We start from the raw sequence: 24494 nt of genomic DNA, 5'->3' as shown, positions 1-24494 counted from the left end.
TGGATGTGACGCTGAGCACGTGCACTCAGCTTCTTTGGACGACCAACGAGGTCTGTTCTGAGTGGACCCTGCTCTTTTAAAACGCTGGATGATCTTGGCCACTGTGCTGCAGCTCAGTTTCAGGGTGTTGGCAGTCTTCTTGTAGCCTTGGCCATCTTCATGTAGCGCAACAATTCGTCTTTTAAGATCCTCAGAGAGTTCTTTGCCATGAGGTGCCATGTTGGAACTTTCAGTGACCAGTATGAGAGAGTGTGAGAGCTGTACTACTAAATTGAACACACCTGCTCCCTATGCACACCTGAGACCTAGTAACACTAACAAGTCACATGACATTTTGGAGGGAAAATGACAAGCAGTGCTCAATTTGGACATTTAGGGGTGTAGTCTCTTAGGGGTGTACTCACTTTTGTTGCCGGTGGTTTAGACATTAATGGCTGTATATTGAGTTATTTTGAGGGAAGAATAAATTTACACTGTTATATAAGCTGCACACAGACTACTTTTCATTGTGTCAAAGTGTCATTTTGTCAGTGTTGTCCCATGAAAAGATATACTTAAATATCTGCAGAAATGTGAGGGGTGTACTCACTTTTGTGATACACTGTATATACATATATATTTATTTAATTTTCATATGATTAAATATCTGCAGCTCCATGGGACCATGGACGCATTAACAGGTTTCCCAAACATCCTTATGGAAAAAAATACCTTGAAACTCAACGTCTTTATAACTCAACACCACTCCCAGAACCAGCTGAGGTCCAGTTACAAGGTACCGCTGTAAATCTTTTACATATTGTTACATAACATTTGTGTAATATTATGTAATATTTGTAACACTTATATTATATTTACAGTTTCAGCATTTAGCAGATCCAAAATGACTTACAGTACTGTGACAGTACACAATCTAAGCAAGTGAGGGACCTTACTCAAGGGCCCAACTGTGGAAACCTGGCAGTGGTGGGGCTTGAACCAGCAACCTTCTGATTACTAGTCCAATACCTTAAACACTAAGCTACAGTGATAATAATTATATAACATTGATGTTATATGATCTAGGTCCCTGATCCAGGTCTCTGTACATCATTACCATGTTCACTTAGTTTGAGGTTCTGACAATCACGAGGTTCTGCTCAGTCCTGGTTTGCTCTGGGGGGGGGGGTTGGGGGGGGGGGGGGGGGGGGGGGGGGGGGGGGCTGTGTGTAAGAACCGAATGCAATGTGCTGATCCAGCGCCCCCCCCCCCCCCCCCCCCCCCCCCCCCGGCTCTAATCCCAGCGACCCCACCCCCTCATGTCACAGCAGGAGCGCCCCCTGTTTGATTGGCACTGCTAATCAGATGTAGGATTCATCAGGGAGGAATTTCATTTGTTCTGAACCCCTGCAGTGATGGAGAGTATTTAACTGAGCTGAGGGGCAAAGTCGTGCAACACCCACTACAGCGCAGAACTCCAGCAGATCAGCACGGTGAGTTTAAATCTAACTCATATAAACATAGATTTATAACAACATTATAGACATTAAGTGTAAATAATCACAACCCTGACCAGGAAATAAGAACTACACATGAATTCATTTATTTTGATTAGTTAAATAAATACTGAATAATGTTTAATTAGTTTAGCAGCTGAGTGATGAAGCAACACAGTCATCAGTGCAGCACCGTCACCTCACAGTGAGAAGGTCATGAGTTCAATCCCCCGTCCAAATGGTCTAAGTCGTTTCTGTGTGCAGTTTTGCATGTTCGTCTTGCGTCTGTGTGGGTTCATTCCCACAGTACAAATACATGCAGTCAGTGTGTGTGTTTGTGTGTGTGTGTGTGTGTGTGTGTGTGTGTATGTATTAGTGTGACTATGATGGGTGTGTTAGACAGTGCAGTGTGTGAGTGTGTGTATCTGTGTGTGTGTGAGAGAGAGAGTGTGTGTGTATGTGTGTGGTAGTTTGTGTGTGTCCTTGTGTCTGTATGTGTGTCTATCTGTGTTTGTGTGTGTGAAAGAGTTTGTGTGTGTGTGTGTGTCTGTGTGTGTGTGTGTGAGTCAGTGTGTATGTGTTAGTGTGTGTGTGTGTGTGTGTTTGTGAGCATGAGTTTGTGTGTATTTGTGAGTGTGTGATTTGAGTGTGTGTGTATGTGGGAGTGTGTGTGAGTCTGTGTGTGTGTGTTTGCCCCAGTGTGTTTCCTGCCTTTCACCCAGTGAACTGCATCCACTGTGACCCTGACCAGGATAAATGTCTGATCTCTGTGCCTCCAGATGAAGGGCATCCTGGTGGTGTTGATGTTGCTGGGAGTGGAGATTCACTCCTTCAGGTTCGATGATCTGACTGCACACGTGAACAAACACCAGGACGAGTATGTTCAGGTAACACCACTAACAACACTACACCTACAACACCACAACCAATCACGGTCTCAACGCCCCTGGACACCAGGGTTTAAATCTCACCTTGGCAGGGCTTGTCTGAGGGAGGGGAGGTAATGGTGCCTCCTGCTGGCTGGTGGACGAGTACGGAGAGTGTAGTGTGTTCCTCCGTACCTGACCTGGTGTGTGTGTGTGTGTGTGTGTGTGTTCCAGGCTCTGAGCGACTGGGTGTCTATTGAAAGCGACTCCAGCGACGCCACCAAGAGGCCGGAGCTCCACCGCATGATGGACGCCGTGGAGGAGAAGTTGCGCCGGATGGGCGGGGTGGTGATAAGCAAGGACATCGGCAACCAGACGGTGTGTCTGAGTTTGGCATGTTTTCCACACCGAGCGGAACAGAGAACTGGTCGTCATGGGAACCCAGGGAACCGGGTGGATTGCCCCGGAGGCGGTGTGACGTCTCTTTTCCGGGACGTCACACCACCTCTGGGGTGACCTGCTCTACCAGTGCAGCTCCACTGTGTCAAACTGGGCGGGCAGACTAGCATTGTTTGCCAGCGGTACCCCTGGAACAGACCAGTTTGCCCCGTTTGCCAACAAAGGAGCCGGCAAGTCTGACAGAGAGAAACCGTAATGTAGAGAAAAACCTCCACCTGCAAATCGACGAATTAACACTCAATCAGGAAAAACAATCGTCTGTGCCTCGGTGCTCCCTCTGCTGCTCAAAACCGGCAGTGCAGAGGGACAGGAATCTTAGTTTGATGGTTGATTTGTGTTGATATTATTCAATGATGAATTTTTCTCTCATTTTTTCACAGTTGCCGGACGGCAGCGTGGTCGACCTGCCCAAAGTGGTGACGGCTCGGTTTGGCGAGGACCTGAACAAACTCACGGTGTGCGTGTACGGACACGTGGACGTCCAGCCGGCCAGGAGAGAAGACGGCTGGGCTACCGACCCGTACAACCTGACCGAGATCGGCGGTAAATCTGATCATTTATCATCACATAACCGTAAACTAAACGAGTGTTTTACTGAGAGGTCATGTGACCAACAATCAAAGGCAGTCAGGCTGCTACATACAGACATGAAATATGGATATGTCTAAGGGAAGAAACAAGGCCCTGACCGATGCTGTATCATGCCCAGTAATTCTGCAAATCTGACCAGGATTTCTACCAGTCAGTTTGGCGCCGTCACTTTTTAGTCCCGTCTTTTCCCATCCAGCAGACTGCAGGAGTCTCTAAAGCTGAATAAACGTTCTGTATGATGGTTGGTTGGCACTGGGGTGGTACTGGTCCGGTCTACAGATGTTCTGGTTGCACCATTCGTGCTCCAGATGTTTGATGTGTCGTATTTATGTTGTAGGAAACCTGTACGGCAGAGGAGCGTCGGATAATAAAGCTCCGGTTCTGGCCTGGATCCACGCTGTCCAGGCGCACAGAGATCTGGACATGGTGAGCAGAACATCACACATCATCTAGCCATAAGTATATGGATGCCCCATAATTATTAGATTCAGCTGTTTCAGTTTCTCTTCCAATCTAGTCATAACCAGTTCCCCTTGTTATACCCCTCTGACACGTGTGCAGTCACCAACCGCTTTTTTTCACCTACATATGGCGGGTTTACACAGATCAGTTACAGGCACTGCTCTCCATTATTCACCGTCTCTGCGCAGCACCTCCACCAGCCAGCAGAGGCCACTAATACAGCAGTAATTAGTCTTAGTAGAACCCACGACAGTCTGAGTCCCAATGACTCCCCTTTATTGTTCAGGAGCTGCCGGTGAACGTGAAGTTTCTGATCGAGGGGATGGAGGAGACGGGTTCTAACGGTCTGGACGCTCTGGTGGAGCATGAGAAGGACCGGTTCTTCTCCGACGTGGATTATATCGTCATCTCAGACTGTGGGTGGCTGACGACCCGGCCCGCACTGACCTACGGGACACGGGGGAACTGCTACTTCTACGCCCAGGTACGTCAGGGTCCCTGTATACCTCACTCTTAAGATACGGAGATCCGTATCGAGCACGGAGAGTCTCTGTGCAGTGCCGTCGATCAGCCAGCAGAGGGCGTAACTGCTGCAGCTATGATGAATCCCCTCCGCCGGAGTTATTCCCTCCTCATAGCTGCAGCAGTTACGCCCTCTGCTGGCTGATCGACGGCGCTGCACAGAAACCCCTCGCACGAAATACACCCGTTTTTATTCTGTGTTTTCAGGTGGAGGGTCCGAAACAAGATCTCCACTCAGGAGTGTACGGCGGGACCGTTGTGGAACCCATGACTGACCTAATCGGAATTTTAGGTCCGAAACCCTGAACCCAGTAACACGACCACACAAACACACATTAATGAGGGGGGCCTGACTCACAGTCGGTGTTCTGATCCATCCCAGAGGTGTCGCTGTGCCGGACGGTCAAACGTTTTTTTTTATTATACCCACAGATACTCTGATCAGCCCGAGCGGTGAGATCCTGATCCCCGGAGTTCTGGATGCCGTCGCTAACTTCACCGCTGAAGAGAGGAAGCTGTACGAGGAGATCCAGTACGACGTGGAGAAGTACCGGCGCAAGAGCGGCGTGGATCAGTTCATGTACAGCGACAAGGTACCAAACTCACGCTGCATCCAGCTTCACCCAAAATATCACAGGGGTTTATAATGGTGTCACTGATTTCAAACTGAGTTACTTTATCTCATGTCATGTCACTGCACCGTCGTGGCTTTGTGATGGTTGTCTGCACAGTTGGGACAGTGCATGTTGTGATGTTGAAGTCGTCAATCCAGATTATTCTCGGTCTTCCTCAGTTTGAGCTACAGGAGCCCGTCTGTTGGATTGGACCACACGGGTCAGCCTTCGCTCCCCACGTGCATCGATGAGCCTTGGTCGCCCATGCCTCTGTCGCCGGTTTACCACTGTTCCTTCCTTGGAGGACTTTTAATAGATACTGAGCACTGCAGACCGGGACACACCCCACAAGAGCTGCAGTTTTGGAGATGCTATGACCCGGTCGTCTAGCCATCACAATTTAATCCTCGTCAAACTGGCTTAGATCCTCACGCTCATCCATTTTTCCTGCTTCTAACATTAACTTTGAGGATAAAATGTTCTCCTACTGCCTAATATATCCCCCCCACTAACAGGTGCCATGACGAAGAGATAATCAGTGTTATTCACTTCACCTGTCAGCGCTCACAATGTTTTACCTGCTCAGTGTATCTGTGTTTTTATATGAATAAATAAATTAATGTTCCTCTCTAATATCCCCTCGTCCTCATTTCCTGTCAGATCGACCTCCTGGCTCATCAGTGGCGCTACCCCACCGTCTCCATCCACGGTATCGAGGGAGCGTTCTCCGCCCCCGGAACCAAAACCGTCATTCCTGCTAAAGTCACCGCCAAGTTCTCCATACGCCAGGTTCCAGACATGGATCCTCCAGTCGTAGAGAAACAGGTACGAACACACACACACACACACACACACACACAACTGTGATTCATGTGTATAAAATACTGTACAGTAACGGTGGTGAGTGGTTAGTGAATTTAAACTAGTCCTGATCAGCAGATCCACCAACTGCTTCTGTGTTTCTGTATCCAGGTTAAGGATCACCTGCACTCAGTCTTCGCTCAGAGGAAAAGTCCCAACAACCTAACGGTGACGATGGTTATTGGAGCAAAACCCTGGCTGGCTGACCCCAATCACGGCCTGTATGAGGCAGGGAAGAGAGCAGTCATGAGGGGTGAGATTAAAACACACAACCTTCTGCGGGTCACTAAACTCCAGGCTTTAAGATTTTAGTAGATAGTCAGAGGTGTGTGGTACGATTGTTGAGGTTAGATGCTAACAGGTTTATGAAATAAATGTTAATGTTTGATGTAAAGGAGTTCCAGTCTCACCTCTGTGATGATTTGATTTACAGTGTTTAACACCAGTCCAGATCTGATCCGTGAGGGTGGAACCATCCCCATCGCTCGCACTTTACAGGACGTGACGGGGAAAAGCATCATCATGCTGCCTATAGGGGGCGCCGACGATGGCCTGCACTCTCAGAATGAAAAAATTAGCAGGTGTGTGGAATTGTGCTTGTATTCTGATAAGATCAGCACATTGTATAAACTATAAACAGCAGAATAAAGTTTCAATAAGGATGTTGTGTTATAGTAAATAACGTCATGGTTGTGAGTTCTTGCTCCTCATGGTTTGATGTGTTTGGCAGGTACAACTACATCGAAGGAACCAAACTGTTCATCGCTTACCTGCACGAGGTCTCTCAGATCAAAATCAACTGATCAACATTCATTTTGTTTTATCCATCTATCCATCCTCTACCCATCTACTCATCATCCATCCATCTATCCATCCTCTACTCATCCATCCATCAGTCACCCATCCATCATCTATCAATCCATCCGTCCTCTACCCATCCATCCATCCATCATCCATCCATCAGTCCTTCCATGCATTCACTTATAATGTATTGATTTTAGTTAAGAGTATTATGAAATGTATTCTCGGTTGCATCAGAAATTATTAAAATCTAATCAGAAATAATAAACTGCAGAACTTTACAGTGTGTTTGATGTTAAATATAATGAGAAGAATTTAAAATCTTACCCTAAGTGTGGATCATTTAAGTGTGCACATTGTTTCCTGAACAAAATATACATTCCAGCAACACAACTGGGTCTTTTAACAAGTTGAAAATGTAAAATATCATTTATTTACATGGGAGTGACACATTCAATCTCGCTTTAATAGTTAAAATGCATGACTTTACACTTTCAGATTATTTAAAATAGTTTTAAAAGCAGAACTGTTTTTACGGCTTTGTAATCTGAGAATTTATTCCTGACCAATAGCTATTTAAATTCTTTATTAAGTTTAAATAAAGGACCATTATTAAATAGTTTATTCCTTAGACTTTAGTATTTTGAAGTTGCAGGTTCCCGGGTGTCATTTTACATCTGTTAAGTTTGTACTAAACATTCTGTAAATCAAGTTTTATTGGCCTCAGAAACCAAATATTATTTACTTGTGACTGAAGTGTAATTACTGATATCTGGTGTATAAACATATAAAGATATAAATACCCCCCACATTGTGTACAGTGGGTCAGGCTGCACTATTGGAGATTCACCTGCACTACAGCAATAAACGTTACATAAATAATAAGTTATTATAAACCTTCAGCCTTTAAATGCGGGTTAAACAGATTAAAACCTCCTGTGTGATCAGTTTGGGGATTCTACATCCTGTACCGCGCACTGCACAGTGTATTTGGAACACAGCCCGCGGCATCTGTGCAGATTTGGCAACCCTGTCAAAATGAAAGCAGGAGGCGGAGTTGTTAGCATTAGCTTCTGCGTTCAAAACATTCAGATCAGCTGATCTTACACATGATTAAGTAACGTAAACAGCCTTGTTCCGATTAAAATTATAATATTATAAATAAATCAGGTTATATAAAGTATAATTATAATATCGGGTGTGTGTTAGCTTGTTAGCTAATCAGCTAATTACGCAGTACAACACCAACAGTAACAGGTAAGAATGCTAATGCTAATGCTAACTCTGCTACTGAGTTCTGTTACACACTGTTACAACTAATAATAATAATAATAATAATAATAAACACTTTATTATAAATATCAGAGAATTGTTTTATAATTGCGTGTATAATATTATCATTATTTATAATAACAGCTGTGTGTTAAAAATACCATAAATGCAGAATATAAACAACACTGCTAAAACACCAGTGAGTTCAGAACATGTGTATATTAATGCTGTCATTTTTATATCTTTATACATTTAATATTTATATTTTTTATATCGAATGTGTTTTAGAGAAAGTGAAGTTAATTTATAGTTAGCTTGTGATATGACGACGTAGGTTTGTTTATTCTATTTCACTACTTAAATAATTCATAAATAATAATTTATATGTGCATATTTTTCATATATGAATCTATATTTAAAATTGTATATTTAACTTACTGATGTATATATAATTTATAAAAATAAAATTTTTAGCTTAAACACAGAGAGAGAATTTAAAAGCCCTCTTGACCTCAGGTGAGAATCGAACCCAGCTCCTCGGGACCCTTGTTGACGGTGTCACCATAAAACTACAATAAAATCCTCAAGTTTTAACAATATCAGATGGTACGACTGTCTGACAGCATGTTCAGCTAAATAATAAAACATTATAGAAACATGTGAGCGTAGACAGAAACCTTAAAATGATTGAAATCATCAATAATCATCCAGTAGATCCACAACAAACACTTTCATCTGTAATGTTGTGTAGGAGTGATTAAAACTTCCTACTGATTACGAGAACTTCTTAACAAATGTGTTCCTCAGTAATAAGGTCAGTAAAATCATTTGGGTTCGGCTCCATTTAAATGTGAATATAATAAATGATCACATTTGTTTTTGGGAAATTCCACTGGAACAGCCAACATCATTAAGGTTCTGATGTTCTGATGTTCTGATGTTCTGAGGTTCTGTAGGTCTGTGTTTACTGTGAAGGTTCCAGATGAGCTCTGAGCTCGGTTTTCTCCTCTGTGAGATGATGATCAGTGTTCCTCAGTGAAGCCATGTGTCAGAGGAACATCACTGCTAATATTCTCAACAGGCAGATCCGGGTAAGAGAATAACGACATGATGGGTAACGATCATGTTATTTACTCACTTTATTATTATTATTATTTTTATTATTATTATTATAAAACAGGTAAATCTGTCTTTACCGGTAATGAATGTAAATGACATTTTAAACTACATCATTATGGAGTGAATTTTTTGTTGGTTAATATTAATATCTTTTACTGGATCTGCGTATATGATCAGCTTATTGTGAGTACCAGAGGGAGTCTGATTAGTGTGTGTGAGAAATTTAATTCTGTGTGTGTGTTGCAGGAGAATCAGGTGTTGGGATTTCAGAGACACTATCATGTGACCGACCCGTTTATAAAGCGCCTCGGTCTGGAGGCAGAGTTACAGGTGAGCACCATAAACACTGTGTGTATGTGTGTGTGTGTGTGTGTGTTCCTAAACGTAGAATATGACTAAATGAACACAGTTGTTTTATTATTCTGATTAATGTGTGTGTGTGTGTGCGTGTGTGTGTGTGTGATATTTCAGGGCCACTCAGGGTGTGTGAATTGTCTGGAATGGAACGAGAGAGGAGAGTGAGTAACACACACACATAGTCAATCATGTCTGTGTAGATGCTCAACTGGCTGATAGCACCACTGAGATTCGAACCCCTCCTGGGACTGACTAGATAATATTTAGATGAATAAAATAGAAACTGAATAGATCAGGAGAAATGATTTAAAGAATAAATGATATAAACTAGAGATGCGCATATCCTGGGGGTGTGAATACTTTTGCTCAGATATGTGATTGTGTGTGTGCAAGCATGTAGTCATGCTTCAGTCTCATCAGTCAGAGAATAAAATCTAGCTGAGACTTTCTGGACATGATGTCCAGCGTGGGTGGGGGTCACTGCAGTTTGGGTGTGGGCGTGGCAGCAGGAACCCTGATGTGGTCTCATGCACCTTCAGTACAGGTGTGAGAGCTGGAACAGTGATATATACTGAGCTCCCAGTGCTTTACACCAGTATAAGCTGAACCCAGCGTCTCTGCGTCACTCTGCTGCTTTCAGTTTGCTGGCGTCCGGTTCTGATGATCAACACGCCATCGTGTGGGATCCTCTCCGCCACAAGAAGCTCATCACCATGCACACGGGCCACACTGCCAACATCTTCTCTGTGAAGGTGAGAGCTCACCACATCTGGTTCATCATCTTCTACACCTCACACACCTGGTTCATCACACCTTCTACACCTCATATCCTCACCTTAACACCAGAGCTGTTCCAAAAGTTGATTTCCTTTTAAGTAAAGACAGAGAGATCAGAGTAACAATAATAATTATTATTATTGATGGGGTTTATGGGATTGTTTTCTCTTCTGTCTCTTGTAGTTCCTGCCTCATTCTGGAGATCGGATCCTGGTCACAGGAGCTGCAGATACTAAAGTTCACGTTCACGATGTGACGGTGAAGGAGACCATTCACATGTTCTCCGATCACACCAACAGAGTAAAGCGCATCGCTACCGCTCCCATGTGGCCCAACACCTTCTGGAGTGCAGCGGAGGACGGAGTCATCAGGTACCGGCTCACATGAACCCACCCTGCTGCCCACAGTCATGTTCCACAAACCTTAATATCAACAACGTCCAGAAACGCCACCGACTTCTCTGGACTCAAACCCACCTGAGATAGGCTGATAAAGAGCGGGAACTACTGCGGTGGTCTGATGAGTTCATGTTTTAATTGTTTTTGGAAAAAAACATACACCTATGTTCTCAGGGCAAGAGAAGAAAAGGACCTTCCCTAAACTGTGGGTGTGAAGGGGGTGGGGATTGGTGTTAGTGGCAGTATCATTAGTAACTTGTACATCTGTGAAGGCTCCATTACTGCTGAGTCTTTTAGACGGTGTGTTTTATCAGAGACAATACGACAGCATGGCTTCATAGTAAGAGTGCAAGTGCTAAACTGACCTGCCTGCAGACCTGTTGATTCAGATTGATGATGAACGTGAAGAAGTTTTTGAGATGTGATGACCAGGTGATTTATGGTGTGTGTTCCTCTCTCTCCCTCTCTCTGTGGTGTGTGTGTGTGGTGTGTGTGTGTGTGTGTGTGTGTGTGTGTGTAGGCAGTATGACCTGAGAGAGAGCAGTAAGCGCTCGGAGGTTCTGATCGATCTGACTGAGTACTGTGGGCAGCTGGTGGAGGCGAAGTGTGTGGCCGTGAACCCGCGGGATAATAACTACCTCGCCGTGGGGGCCAACGGGCCCTTCGTACGCCTCTACGATATCCGCATGATCCACAACCACAGGTACGCTCCTCATCACACACACTCCGGGTTCAGAAGGGTGGGGCAGCGGCCTCCAGCGGGGGTACGGCTAATGTTACAGTCATTGTAAAGGCTCTGAGACTCCACCGGACCACAGTGAGAGCTATTATTTCTGAATGGAGGAAACAGTGGTGCCATCTGTAGTAACACAAGGGACTATTAGAGCTTATTTGTCTCTTTTATTCACCACCACCCCACACCTGATATTGTGTGTGTGTGTGTGCGTGTGTGTGTGTGTGTGTGTGTGTGTGTGTGTGTGTTCTCTGGTCCATCAGGAAGTCGTTGAGCCAGACCGCAGAGGTTCAGACATTGTGCGATAAGCAGAAAGCCATTCCTGACGGGGCGGGGCAGTACTACGTGGCAGGTACGCTCACTAAATCTAAACTGTGTGCATTATTAACACCCTGATGTTTATGTTGTGAACGCGCGCTGGATTTATAGTGTGTGTGTGTGTGTGTGTGTGTGTGTGTGTGTGTGTGTGTATGTGTGTGTAGGTCACCTGCCGGTGAAGCTCCCTGATTATAATAACCGGTTACGGGTTCTGGTGGCGACCTACGTTACCTTCAGCCCAGACGGCACAGAGCTGCTGGTGAACATGGGTGGAGAGCAGGTACCAGTAACCACACCTCAGTACAGAGAGGATTCAGTACTGTAACTGCTGTCCTCCTCTGTCTGTGCATATCAGATTCTAAATGCTTTTCTGCTGGTTGGCAGGTTTATCTGTTTGATCTGACGTTTAAGCAGAGACCGTATACCATCCTGCTGCCCAAGAAGTGCCACTCTGGATCAGGTATCAGCGGCAGCTTCACTCCATCGGTTATTCGTACACACGGTAGTTTGCAGTCTCTCCATTAGAGGGCGCTGTGGGCTCCTTTTAGACAGAGTCTGAGCTGTGACGTTTTTCAGTTTTTCCTCGCTCTCTCATTGGCTGGTTCTAATTGATGGGCTGTAATTAGTGGAAATGATACGCTATAGGGCCAAAAGTATTCGGACGCCAGACCGTGAGCTTGTCGGACGTCTCACTTCAACAACAGCCGCTCTTCTGTTATTGAGAAGCTTCTCACAAGACTTTGAAGTGTATCTGTGTGTGGGAATTTGTGCCTGTTCGGTCAAAAGATAACAGCATGTGTACGGCTGGGCACTGATTGATCAGTGGGTGTTCCAGTTCATCACAGAGCTGATGACTGGAGCTTCTCTTCACGTCTTTATAGAGCTCGCACATGCTGGAACTGGGAAGGGCCTTCCCTAAACTGTTGCTGTAAAGTCAGAAACACATATAATATTCTTTATATAACTGATTTATTTTTCCTCTTGGCTGAAACATGATTATTTTTGCTCTGGTAGAGATGCAGAACGGGAAAACCACCAACGGAGTGTCGAATGGGATCCACCTCGCTGCTAACTGCCTCAGAGTCTCTCAGCATCAGAGTTCTTCCAGGTAAATCAGGTTCTGTTCTGATGTTCTGGTTCTGATTGGGTTTGATGAACATCTCTGACTATAATCGAGTGTGTATCTGAGACACGTGTGTGTGTGTGTGTGTGTGTTAGTGATCTCTCTCCTAACCTGGAGCACATTAAGCAGCAGGCTAACGAGGCCTTCGCCCGCCAGCAGTGGACTCAGGCCATTCAGCTCTACAGTTTAGGGATCCACACGGCGGGACAGAACAACGCCATGCTGTATGGGAACCGGGCCGCCGCCTACATGAAACGCAAATGGTTCGTTTATTACCTCACCTTACTCTACATGTCTGTTTATACATAATCACATCCAGAAATGTACTGTAGAATATTCCCAGCACAGTCAAATCTGCAGCCCTAAAAGAGCTGATGGGCGTGGCACAGTGATCTAATGCTTAAGGAATCTACACACATGATTGTGCCGCTGCGAGTGCGGCCTCCGCTGGCCGGTCGAAGCGCCTGCAGGAGGGACGGTAGATGTACGTATAGCAGTGTGTGAAACAGGAGGCGCGTGAGGGTCTGTATCAGGTCGGGGTGTGGATCTGTACCGGGTCGGGGTGGGGATCTGTACCGGGTCGGGTGGGGATCTGTACCGGGTCGGGGTGGGGATCTGTACCGGGTCGGGTGGGGATCTGTACCGGGTCGGGGTGTGGCTCTGTACCGGGTCGGAGTGGGGATCTGTACCGGGTCAGGGTGTGGCTCTGTACCGGGTCGGGGTGTGGCTCTGTACCGGGTCGGGGTGGGGATCTGTACCGGGTCGGGGTGGGGATCTGTACCGGGTCGGGGTGGGGATCTGTACCGGGTCGGGGTGTGGCTCTGTACCGGGTCGGAGTGGGGATCTGTACCGGGTCAGGGTGTGGCTCTGTACCGGGTCGGGGTGTGGCTCTGTACCGGGTCGGGGTGGGGATCTGTACCGGGTCGGGGTGGGGATCTGTACCGGGTCGGGGTGTGGCTCTGTACCGGGTCGGAGTGGGGATCTGTACCGGGTCAGGGTGTGGCTCTGTACCGGGTCGGAGTGGGGATCTGTACCGGGTCGGAGTGGGGATCTGTACCGGGTCAGGGTGTGGCTCTGTACTGGGTCGGAGTGGGGATCTGTACCGGGTCAGGGTGGGGATCTGTACTGGGTCAGTTACAGTCAGGGGGAACTGGATATGACTGGATGGAAGGAAAAGACTTAAAAGCATGTTGTTGTTGTTGTTGTTGTTGTTGTTGTTGTGTTCTCAGGGACGGCGATCATTACGACGCCCTGCGCGACTGCCTGAAGGCGCTCTCCCTGAACCCCGCCCACCTGAAGGCTCACTTCCGGCTGGCGCGCTGTCTGTTCGAGCTGAAGTACGTGGCCGAGGCTCTGGAGTGTCTGGACGACTTTAAGGGGAAGTTTCCCGAACAGGCTCACAGCAGCGCCTGCAGCGCCCTCGACAAGGACATCAAAGCTGCTCTGTTCTCCAAAAACGATTCGGGTGAGGTCCTGCACGCACCACCACGCCCCGTCCCCGCCCTCCTCTGGGACATACCGCAGGAGTTTAGAGCAATAACAGGAACAAACCTGTTTCATTTTACTACTGATTTTATTTAGATAATAATTTATATTCATTTTTACCACCACTTTACCACCAGTTTCTCTAGAAACACTGGGCAGGAAAACCCTAAACATGACGCAAATCCATCGCTCAGCCTTGAAACCCCTCAGACGTAGCCAGTCATGTCTGTAGACGCTTGGGTGGCTGATAGCACACTGAGATTGGAACTGAGATTGTGGGTTAGTGTAACAGACCGCCTCTCCACCCGAGTGACCGTTTAAATTACATTTTATGATCAAGTCGGCCCTGCTGTTCTTTATTTCTTATTGATTAGATTTATTTTATCAGTAAGTTTATGGACAGTAATTACTCATCAGGGGGGTGCAGCAGTCTGACCTTCTAACACCTCTGTGGAGTGTCAGAACTCGTCAGTTTGATCCTGCCGATGCCATATATGATCTCCGGGACTGTTCCGGATGCCTGCGTGAGTCACATGGTGCTTATCGGGGCTCTCCGTACGCTATGCGGCTCTGTGTGGGAACCCAACACTGGCAGATTGGACACGAGTCCGATGAAGGGGGCGTGTGGTGGTCCGGCTCCCCTAGATCAGATCTAAGGCAGTGGGTTCACATTCAGGAGCTGGAAATGACTAAATTGAAAGATAAAAGAATAGATAAGAAATATGTAAACAGTTGTGCTCCTTCACTTGAGTGGTGAATATGAACAGAAATAATGTTTGGATCACACCTGTATGACATCATTTCCTTCAGCAGATCGTGTTTCATTGCTGGTGTTTATCTGATGTCCTTTAATTCCACGTTTTGGGCGTTAAAACTTTATGATCGTTTGATTTTCCAGCGGAGGAGAAGAAAAGCAGCAGCTCGATCCGCTTCCACAACTTCAGCCACAGAGAAGCGATTCCTGAGGACGAGATCATCCTGAGAGAGCGCAGCTTCGATTATAAACACCGCTACTGCGGCCACTGCAACACCACCACCGACATCAAGGAGGCCAACTTCTTCGGCAGGTCCGTACCTCCACCTCACCTCCCACCACCACTCATCAGAATTCAGCTTTAACTGAACTGTGTGTGTGTGTGTGTGTGTGTGTGTGTGTGCGTGTGTGTGTGTGTGTGTGTGTGTGTGTGTGTGTGTGCAGTAAAGGACAGTACATCGTGAGTGGATCTGACGACGGCTCGTTCTTTATCTGGGAGAAGGAAACCACCAACCTGGTCCGGGTTCTGCAGGGGGACGAGTCCATCGTCAACTGTCTCCAACCGCATCCCAGCTACTGTTTCCTAGCAACCAGCGGCATCGACCCTGTGGTGCGGCTCTGGAACCCCCGGCCGGAGGTAGCACCCCTCGTTACTTGGGCAGTTAGGCGTGGTCAGGCTAGTTGCGAGGGACCAGAATGGTTGTCCATCCTCGTTCAGTTTCCTCATTTTGCAGCTTCGTGATACAGTTTAATGTTCTGCTGACCTGAGGAATCAAACCAGAGTCTACAGAATCAAAACATGAATCAGAATCAAAATATGAATCAGAATCAAATCCAGAATCAAAACAGAATCAAATCCTGAAACAAAATATGAATCAGAATCAGAATCAGATGAATTGTTAAGTCAGTGAGTCAGAATGTTTTGGCTGGTCACTATATGGAAAGTGTGTGTGCACCATAGGGTGCGTCTGGACCTGATGATTTCTAAGGTCTGTTCTGAATATTCTCCTGGTTCTGACTCCAGGCGTGTACGTGTGTGTGTGTGTGTGTGTGTGTGTGTGTGTGTGTGTGTGAACAGACGGAGATGGAGAACGGGCGGGTGGTGGAGGATATGGACGGAGCTTCTCAGGCCAATCAGAGGAGGATGAACGCTGATCCTCTGGAGGTGATGCTGCTCAACATGGGGTACCGTATCACCGGTCTGAGCGGCAGCAATGACGCCTCCGACGATGAGGAGGAAAACAACGAGGGCCAGATGCAGTGTCGCACCAGCTAGATCCGCCGAGCGTGTGTGTGTGTGTGTGTGTGTGTGTGTGTGTGTGTGTGGCTGATCGGCTCACTGAAGAGAACATGATGGATGGAAGCACCTTCTTCAGTGACCTCCTGTGAGTGTGTGTGTGTGTGTGTGTGTGTGTGTGTGTTGCAAATGCACAGCGCCCCCTAGGACATGAAGGGAACTGAAAGACATTGCACCTGATTTCTCTCGAGTGGGCGGGGCTAACAGGTACCCCGGTCCGAACTGCGAGCATGAAGCTCAGCTGAGTTCGTTTCTTTACCTGCAGCACTTTGTTTATTCAGCGCTCTGTGTGTCGATGCTCGGCGGTTCGGCGTCTCTCAGATTCGGCTGGTGTGGTGATGACCTGCTAGATTGGGTTCAAGCGACAATCAGGCCAAAAATGTACCGTGCCTGATGTTCCTCCCACCCCAGTGTAATGAAAGAAGTAATGAAAGCTAAGAGCAATCAGGAAAGTTTATGCCCCCTGCTCCGCCCGTCTGGCTTTGATGTTTGTATCAGCTGATTTATTTTGCTTTCATTTAGATAAGATGAAAAAACTTCAGTAACATAAAACCAACAAAATAAAGAAAAACAAACTGCCGTCTACATTCAGACACACACCAGAGACGCGCGCGTGTGTGCGTGTGTGCATGTGTGTGTGTGCGTGTGTTATTTCCATCAGGTTCCACAGAGGGTTCTTTGTGTTTTTTAGGATCTGGATTGTTCCTCTCAGCCTCCTTCAGTTTAAAAGCTGGTATATTTGGAGGGTTCAGGTTTGGGTTCAGGCTGGGGTGCAGAGCGTTCCTCTGTTGCTAGGCTCTGTTGTATTTATTTTGATCACTTTCCCTGGTTCTCCATGTTTATGTTCTTGAGATGGATCAGTAATGATGTTCGCTGAGAGAAAGAAAATAAAGGAGAATGAAAATGTCTAAACCTGCAGCGTTTCTTTATTTAATCCTTTTATTTATTTACTTATTAATAAAACTAAAGCTTCTGTCCCACAAGAACATCCAAAATAATGCTGAGTCAATAACACAAGTAACTAATCACATACTACTCAACAACACACCTACTGACACGTCTGTACACACCCAGCACTTTATCAGGTACAGTCAGTGATTGTTTTACATGCTGGGAGAGGAATGAAACCCCAAACCAAAAAGGAAAAAGCCAGCAGTGTGCCGTGATTAGAAGGTGTCCACTGATAAACGACTAGAACCACCAAAGTGTCCACCGACAACCAGGACTAACAGGGTATGTGTTTCTAATACAATCCTAACACTGCTGCACCTGCTACACTCATACCAGAAGATCTGGTTTATGGGGTACAGGGGGAAATATACAGAGAAACATTGCCTACAGTCAATAATTTTATATTCACAGAGTTCATCTGTATGTGTTCAAGTGTAGTTTTAAGTAAGTAAGTAAATTTTATTTATAAAGCACTCTTAAAACAACTTACGTTGACCAAAGTGCTGTACATTGAACAAGCATACATAACACAACATTATGTTAAAAAAGTAAAACCAAATAAAAATACAGAGTAAGAGACAAAATAAAACAGATAAAAATAGACTAAACAATTATAATTACCACGGCTCCTCACTGTTCAAATGCCAGCGTATAAAGATATGTTTTTAGGAGTGATTTAATATATAATTTGATTTAATATAATCAATATAATTAATATAACAATATAATTAAATATAATATGATTTAATATATATTTATATTATTTTATATTGTGATTTATAATCATACATATAATAATAATAAAAAATGTGTAGGCAGGTTCCTAATAAAGTGCTCAGTGAGTGCAGATAATTTAGTGTTAAATCCTGCTCTTTTATTTCCTAAGTGAGATTATTAATATGATGATTATGATAATAATAATAATAATAATAATGATGGTTTGTGGTGGGCGTTGGGATTATTTTGGGGTGCTATACCCCCTGATGGCCAGCAGCCGGCGCTCTGCTCTCTGTTGTTAGCGCTCTGAATCTGCTGCTCATTATCCGGCTCAATCAGAGACCAGCTTTAAAGCCTCTTCCACCAATCACCGGCGGAGCGGCAGTGCGCATGCGCTTCGTGCAGCTTTTGGTAGGGTCAAGTATTTTCGTCACACCGGAAAGAGTAGCATCATCTGCTTGAATGTACTTCCTGGTGTATGTTTGTGTTGCTGCTTGACGTTTTCGCCACACAAATTGAAAATTACAAATAAATAAAAGCAGATAATTACAGTTTAATTATTATTAATTTAGGATGATTTGTGTTTGATTGTTGGTTAGCGTTTGATCTGCGGTGTGTATAAGGTAAGTAATGATTTATATCCTGGATTATTAATAATAAATAGTGTACGGATTACTGTTACTCAAGCTCTGTATTATATTATTATTATTAATATTATTATTATATAGTATTGTAAATATAATGTATAAACTGTGTATTTTTATGTGGCTTTAATGTCATTTTAATGTCGTTTATTTTTGCTTGTTACAGTCACACTTTCTGTTTCGTTTTAACTGTAAACGTTTAACAAACATTCAAACAACTTTAAACAACCTAAAATCACCCTGTTACTGACCTGTGAGCTGTATTTTACACTGCTTCTCTCTTCCTTTAATAACAAACATACACAATAATAAAGAAGTTTGGACAGGAGCAGGTTTACCACCAGTTGTAGGTGTGAGAGTGGAATTTTGTCACTTTCCCTTTGACCCGAGAACACCACATCTATTATTTCTATTATTTCCATTATTTCCATTATTTCCATTATTTCCATTATTTCCATTACTTCTATTATTTCTATTATTTCCATTATTTCCATTATTTCTATTATTTCCATTATTTCCATTAACGATGTAAAAACTGGACTGGTCAGACCATGCCACATGTTTCCACTTAATCGGTCTGGGATGAGTCTGAGCCCTGAGACGTCGGCGGCGCTCCTGGATGTTGTTGTCTAGTGGAGTCTGTGTGTGTGTGGATGCAGTGATGAGCCGTGTTTACTGAGCAGGGTTTTCCGAAGCGTTCCACAATCCATCTGCTTCTGTTCACAGGTCGAACATTCAGTTTTGGGTTTTCAGCCTTGTGCTTCACACACACAGATTTCACAGAATGTTCTTACTCTTTCATTAATGTTATGGACTGTAGAGGGTGAAACCAGTACTTTAGTTGTAATTGTGTGTTGAGAAATGAGATTTATTTATTTATTTTACTTTCTTCTCCTACTGATAAATAGTTTTTAATGTTAATTGTTAGTTTAATAGCTGAACGATGGAGTCTCCTCACGTGGACGACGATATCTGCATTCTGAAACACGAGACGGCGTTCGTGGCCGAGAGCCCGGTCTCGGTGTGTTCGGGGGACGAGTCGGTGGCGTCTCATTTCGCTCTGGTCACCGCCTACGAGGACATCAAGAAACGCCTGAGAGACACGGAGAGAGAGAACACCCTGCTGAGGAAACGTGTTAAACAGCTGGAGGATAAGGTGCACATCTGTACTCAGATCTTTACATGGTTCAGACCTCTCACTCGCTGAGTCTCCTTCATTTAAAACTAGAACTTAGGAGAACCTGGAACAGTTACAGTACGGGGGGGGGGGGGGGGTGTAAACTAATGCAAATAACAGGTTCGGGTGCTAGACTCAGCTCAAATCTCGGTTTCACTATCAACCGGCCGGGTGCCAAAACAGACATAATTGTTTTGGGAGGGGGGAAGGGGGTTAGGGGGTTGAATGATGTGACCTCTGCTGGGTGGTTGATGTTCCTGCGTGAGGGACGAGTGATCACAGATAGCAGTGTGTGACTCTCCGTACGTGATGCTGCTCTCTGTGAGACCCCGTCTCTTAATAGTCTGCACCTCTGCAAGCTGTTAGGTGTGCTGTAAACGGGTGTGTCCGACGCTAAACCTGTGTGTGTGTGTGTGTGTGTGTGTGCAGTTATTCAGACCTGAAGCTCCGCCCTCTGAGGGCCCACAGTACATGAACAAAGCGTTCAGTGCGTATCGAGGAATCTACATGGAGAAGAAAGATCTCCAGGCTGAGCTCAACAAACTGGTACGTACTCACAAATCCTCCTCACGTGATCGACACGCCCGGAATAGATCTGATTATTCAGCACTGATTAATAAACACCGTAGTGCCAAAAGTATTCGGACACCTCACCGTGAGCTTGTTGGACGTCCAGTTTCAAAAACTGACTGTATTAAAACAGAGTGACCCTCTGTGTGTGATGTTTTTGGGCTTCTCACAAGACTTTAAAGTGTGTCTGTGTGTGGGAATGTGCCAGTAAGATGACAGCATGTGTATGGCTGGGCACTGATTGATCAGTTGATGTTCCGGTTCATCCCAGAGCTGCTGAGTGTTGAGGTCAGGGCTCTGTGCAGGATCTTCAGATCTTTCTGTAACACCATGGAGATTAGAACTCTTAGTGTGTGTGTGTGTGTGTGTGTGTGTGTGTGTGTGTGTGTGTTGTAGAAGAAGGAACGTGCAGAATCTGAACGTATTCTCACTGAACAGCTTCAGGCCAAAGAACTGGAGCTCCTGCAGCTCAGATCAGAGATGGAGACGAGCCAAGGTACCGAAATAATCAAACACCATCAGATCAGAGCCGTAACGCCACCGGTGACCTCTAACCTCTCCCAACAACACTGTGTGTGTGTGTGTGTGTGTGTGTGTGTGTGTGTGTGTAGTGATTAAGAGTCTGAATGAAACGCAGGATTACTGGCAGGTGAACGGCGGTGGCGGCGGCGGCGGCAGTGATGCACAGATACACACGTTACAACAGGAAGTGGAGAAACTGCGACTGGAAAACAGACACCTGAACACACTGTGTAACCTCCAACAGGTCAGAGAGAGTGTGTGTGTGTGTGTGTGTGTTCAGTGTGTGTGTGTATGTATTTAATGTTTAGGTACAGTGTGTATAAGCAGCGTGTGTGTGTGTGTGTGTGTGTGTGTGTGTACAGGACGTCTCTCAGAGTCCAGGGAGGAAGAGTGAGATCCAGCAGGTGGCGCTACACTCCAGGTAATTACTACACTCAGCACACTGGGAGCTTCTGTCTGACTCCACAGTGGCGCCTCACATCACAGATCACAACATCCACATTAATAAATAATAAAGCAGAGGTTTTATTAGCTCACATCCTGTTATTTATATCGTTTATTTATTACATATTTATATGTTTATATTATTTATTTATATTAATTGTTAAACTCTCAGAAGAAACTCATACATTTTTTCTGATTCATCCGATGTTAATGCGTCTAAATAAATATAAATAAAACAGTAGGATTTACTCTCAGACTTTATTATTAGTAAATAATTATAATAATCATAATATTATTAATAATAATTTCAGCTTTATGACTGAATGAGATGAAAGTTTTGTTTAATGTAAATAAATGAATCAGATTTGTGTGTGTGTGTGTGTGTGTGTGTGTGTGTGTGTGTGTGTGTGTGTGTATATGGTGTGTGTGTGTGTATATGATATGTGTGTGTGTGTGTGTGTGTGTGTGTATATGGTGGGTGTGTGTGTGTGTGTGTATATGATATGTGTGTGTATGGTGTGTGTGTGTGTGTGTATTTGGTGTGTGTGTATATGGTGTGTGTGTGTATATGATGTGTGTGTGTGTATATGATGTGTGTGTGTGTGTGTGTGTATATGGTGTGTGTGTGTGTATATGATATGTGTGTGTGTGTGTGTGTGTGTATATGGTGGGTGTGTGTGTATATGATATGTGTGTGTATGGTGTGTGTGTGTGTGTGTATTTGGTGTGTGTGTGTGTATTTGGTGTGTGTGTGTGTATATGGTGTGTGTGTGTGTGTGTGTGTATATGATGTGTGTGTGTATATGGTGTGTGTGTGTGTGTGTGTATATGATATGTGTGTGTATATGATATGTGTGTGTATATGATGTGTGTGTATATGATATGTGTGTGTATGGTGTGTGTGTATATGATATGTGTGTGTGTGTGTGTGTGTATATGGTGTGTGTGTGTGTGTATATGATATGTGTGTATGATGTGTGTGTGTGTATATTGTGTGTGTGTGTGTATATGATGTGTGTGTGTGTATGGTGTGTGTATATGATGTGTGTGTGTGTGTGTGTGTATATGGTGTGTGTGTGTGTGTGTGTGTGTATATGATGTGTGTGTGTATATGGTGTGTGTGTGTGTGTGTGTGTGTATATGATATGTGTGTGTGTGTATATGGTGGGTGGGTGTGTGTGTATATGATATGTGTGTGTGTGTGTGTGTGTATATGGTGTGTGTGTGTGTGTGTATATGATATGTGTGTGTGTATATTGTGTGTGTGTGTATATGATGTGTGTGTGTGTGTGTGTATATGGTGTGTGTGTGTGTGTGTGTATATGGTGTGTGTGTGTATATGATATGTGTGTGTGTGTGTATATATGATGTGTGTGTGTGTGTGTGTATATGGTGTGTGTGTGTGTGTATATGTGTGTGTGTGTGTGTGTATATGGTGTGTGTGTGTATGATATGTGTGTGTGTATATGATGTGTGTGTGTGTGTGTGTGTGTGTGTGTGTGTGTATATGGTGTGTGTGTGTATATGGTGTGTGTGTGTGTGTATATGGTGTGTGTGTGTATATGATATGTGTGTGTGTGTATATGGTGTGTGTGTGTATATGATGTGTGTGTGTGTGTGTGTGTGTATATGGTGTGTGTGTGTGTATATGATGTGTGTGTGTGTGTGTGTGTATATGATGTGTGTGTGTGTGTGTGTGTGTGTGTATATGGTGTGTGTGTATGATATGTGTGTGTGTATATGATGTGTGTGTGTGTGTATATGGTGTGTGTGTATATGGTGTGTGTGTGTATATGATATGTGTGTGTGTGTATATGATGTGTGTGTGTGTGTGTATATGGTGTGTGTGTGTGTGTATATGATGTGTGTGTGTGTGTGTGTGTGTGTATATGGTGTGTGTGTGTGTGTGTATATGGTGTGTGTGTGTGTGTGTGTATATGATGTGTGTGTGTGTGTGTGTGTGTGTGTGTGTGTGTGTGTGTGTATATGATGTGTGTGTGTGTGTGTGTGTGTGTGTATATGATGTGTGTGTGTGTGTGTGTCTCATTACTGAGCAGGAACTTAAAGACAACATTAAAAAACTAAAAACAAAGAAATCATCAGGACCTGACGGGATCCTGAATGAAATGATCAAACACGGCAGCTCCAAATTTCACCTGGCGATGTTAAAAGTCTTTAACCTGGTTCTGAGTGTCGGTTCCTTCCCTGAAATCTGGAATCAAGGTCTCATAACACCCATCTACAAAAGTGGAGATAAATTCCACCCTAATAATTACCGGGGCATCTGTGTGAGCAGTAACCTGGGGAAGTTATTCTGTAGTATCATTAACTCACGATTATTACACTTCCTTACCCAACACAACGTCCTGAGTAAAAGTCAGATTGGTTTTCTACCAAATTACCGCACTACCGATCATATTTACACCCTACACACCCTGATCGAAAAATATGTAGTTCAAAATAACTCTCAAATATTTGCATGTTTTATTGATTTAAAAAAGCTTTTGATTCCATTTGGCACGAAGGATTGTTTTATAAAATGTTGGAGAGTGGTGTAGGGGGTAAAACATACGATCTTATTAAATCCATGTACACAGAAAACCAGTGCGGAATAAGAATCGGCAGTAAGAGAACACATCTCATCTCTCAGGAGCGTGGAGTGAGACAGGGCTGCTGTTTAAGTCCAACTCTATTTAACATCTATATTAATGAATTGGCCTCCATGTTAGAGCACTCAGCCACGCCCGGTCTCACTCTACACGACTCAGAGATTAAACTCCTGCTGTATGCAGATGATCTGGTCCTGCTGTCCCCCAGCGCTCAGGGTCTCCAGCACAAACTGGACCTGCTGCAGCAGTACTGTCAGACCTGGGCCCTGACCGTCAACCTCAAAAAGACCAAAATTATGACCTTCCAGAAAAGAGCCAGATCTCAGGGAACCAAACACACATATAAATTAGGACATCATGAAATTGAGCACACTAAAGATTATACTTACCTCGGACTGAACATCAGTTCCACAGGAAACTTTAATCCGGCAGTAAATGAACTGAGAGAAAAAGCTCGCAGGGCGTCGACGCCATAAAACGTCAAACATTCGTGGAAATTCCAGTTCGAATCTGGCTTAAAATTTTTGAATCAATAATTGAACCGATTGCTCTATATGGCAGTGAAGTTTGGGGTTC

General features: G+C 44.6%; 3 protein-coding genes across 6 annotated transcripts in view; all 3 read left to right on the top strand.

Moving 5' to 3' along the window:
- Nucleotides 1–1385: 1385 nt before the first annotated feature.
- Nucleotides 1386–6932, top strand: cndp1 (carnosine dipeptidase 1). 2 transcript variants are annotated; one of them, XM_062986074.1, is made up of 12 exons: nucleotides 1386–1472; nucleotides 2255–2362; nucleotides 2576–2719; nucleotides 3181–3343; nucleotides 3729–3817; nucleotides 4140–4337; nucleotides 4583–4667; nucleotides 4808–4968; nucleotides 5650–5814; nucleotides 5962–6103; nucleotides 6284–6431; nucleotides 6581–6932. In XM_062986074.1, exons 2-12 carry the CDS (start codon nucleotides 2255–2257, stop codon nucleotides 6651–6653), a joined length of 1476 nt encoding a protein of 491 aa, XP_062842144.1. In that variant the 5' UTR covers nucleotides 1386–1472; the 3' UTR covers nucleotides 6654–6932. The 2 variants fall into 2 exon arrangements, with proteins under 2 accessions (XP_062842144.1, XP_062842145.1); XM_062986075.1 differs by lacking the exon at nucleotides 1386–1472 and adding an exon at nucleotides 1648–1680.
- A 272-nt stretch (nucleotides 6933–7204) lies between these two features.
- Nucleotides 7205–17196, top strand: wdtc1 (WD and tetratricopeptide repeats 1). 3 transcript variants are annotated; one of them, XM_062986056.1, is made up of 16 exons: nucleotides 7205–7908; nucleotides 8880–9014; nucleotides 9289–9372; nucleotides 9514–9560; nucleotides 10040–10151; nucleotides 10360–10547; nucleotides 11095–11277; nucleotides 11571–11659; nucleotides 11790–11905; nucleotides 12010–12085; nucleotides 12640–12733; nucleotides 12844–13011; nucleotides 13978–14213; nucleotides 15132–15300; nucleotides 15432–15624; nucleotides 16066–17196. In XM_062986056.1, the coding sequence occupies exons 2-16, from the start codon at nucleotides 8967–8969 to the stop codon at nucleotides 16261–16263; spliced, it is 2001 nt and encodes a 666-aa protein (XP_062842126.1). In that variant the 5' UTR covers nucleotides 7205–7908; nucleotides 8880–8966; the 3' UTR covers nucleotides 16264–17196. The 3 variants fall into 3 exon arrangements, with proteins under 3 accessions (XP_062842126.1, XP_062842127.1, XP_062842125.1); XM_062986057.1 differs by having other exon boundaries at nucleotides 8871–9014; nucleotides 9298–9372; XM_062986055.1 differs by having other exon boundaries at nucleotides 8871–9014.
- A 1294-nt stretch (nucleotides 17197–18490) lies between these two features.
- azi2 (5-azacytidine induced 2) overlaps nucleotides 18491–24494 on the top strand; it is a 14037-nt gene continuing 8033 nt past the window's right edge. Inside the window, exons 1-6 of the mRNA XM_062986087.1 lie at nucleotides 18491–18575; nucleotides 19525–19752; nucleotides 20203–20319; nucleotides 20740–20839; nucleotides 20955–21109; nucleotides 21228–21286. Of these exons, the coding sequence (XP_062842157.1) occupies nucleotides 19540–19752; nucleotides 20203–20319; nucleotides 20740–20839; nucleotides 20955–21109; nucleotides 21228–21286 (644 nt within the window). The 5' untranslated portion in view covers nucleotides 18491–18575; nucleotides 19525–19539. The remainder of the gene's footprint in view (nucleotides 18576–19524; nucleotides 19753–20202; nucleotides 20320–20739; nucleotides 20840–20954; nucleotides 21110–21227; nucleotides 21287–24494) is intronic.

This window comes from Trichomycterus rosablanca, chromosome 23 (assembly GCF_030014385.1).
Source record: "Trichomycterus rosablanca isolate fTriRos1 chromosome 23, fTriRos1.hap1, whole genome shotgun sequence".
NCBI lineage: Eukaryota > Metazoa > Chordata > Actinopteri > Siluriformes > Trichomycteridae > Trichomycterus > Trichomycterus rosablanca.
Note: the sequence above shows the minus strand (reverse complement) of the source record. Positions and strands in the feature narration are given on the sequence as shown.

Excerpts from the sequence above, each read along its gene's own strand:
- cndp1 (XM_062986074.1), top strand. The coding sequence starts at position 2,255 with ATGAAGGGCATCCTGGTGGTGTTGATGTTGCTGGGAGTGGAGATTCAC. Across the intron at positions 2,720-3,180 it reads AGGACATCGGCAACCAGACG|TTGCCGGACGGCAGCGTGGT; the intron begins GTGTGTCTGAGT and ends ATTTTTTCACAG. Across the intron at positions 6,104-6,283 it reads GAAGAGAGCAGTCATGAGGG|TGTTTAACACCAGTCCAGAT; the intron begins GTGAGATTAAAA and ends TTTGATTTACAG.
- wdtc1 (XM_062986056.1), top strand. The coding sequence starts at position 8,967 with ATGTGTCAGAGGAACATCACTGCTAATATTCTCAACAGGCAGATCCGG. Across the intron at positions 10,548-11,094 it reads GCGGAGGACGGAGTCATCAG|GCAGTATGACCTGAGAGAGA; the intron begins GTACCGGCTCAC and ends GTGTGTGTGTAG. Across the intron at positions 11,278-11,570 it reads CGCATGATCCACAACCACAG|GAAGTCGTTGAGCCAGACCG; the intron begins GTACGCTCCTCA and ends CTGGTCCATCAG.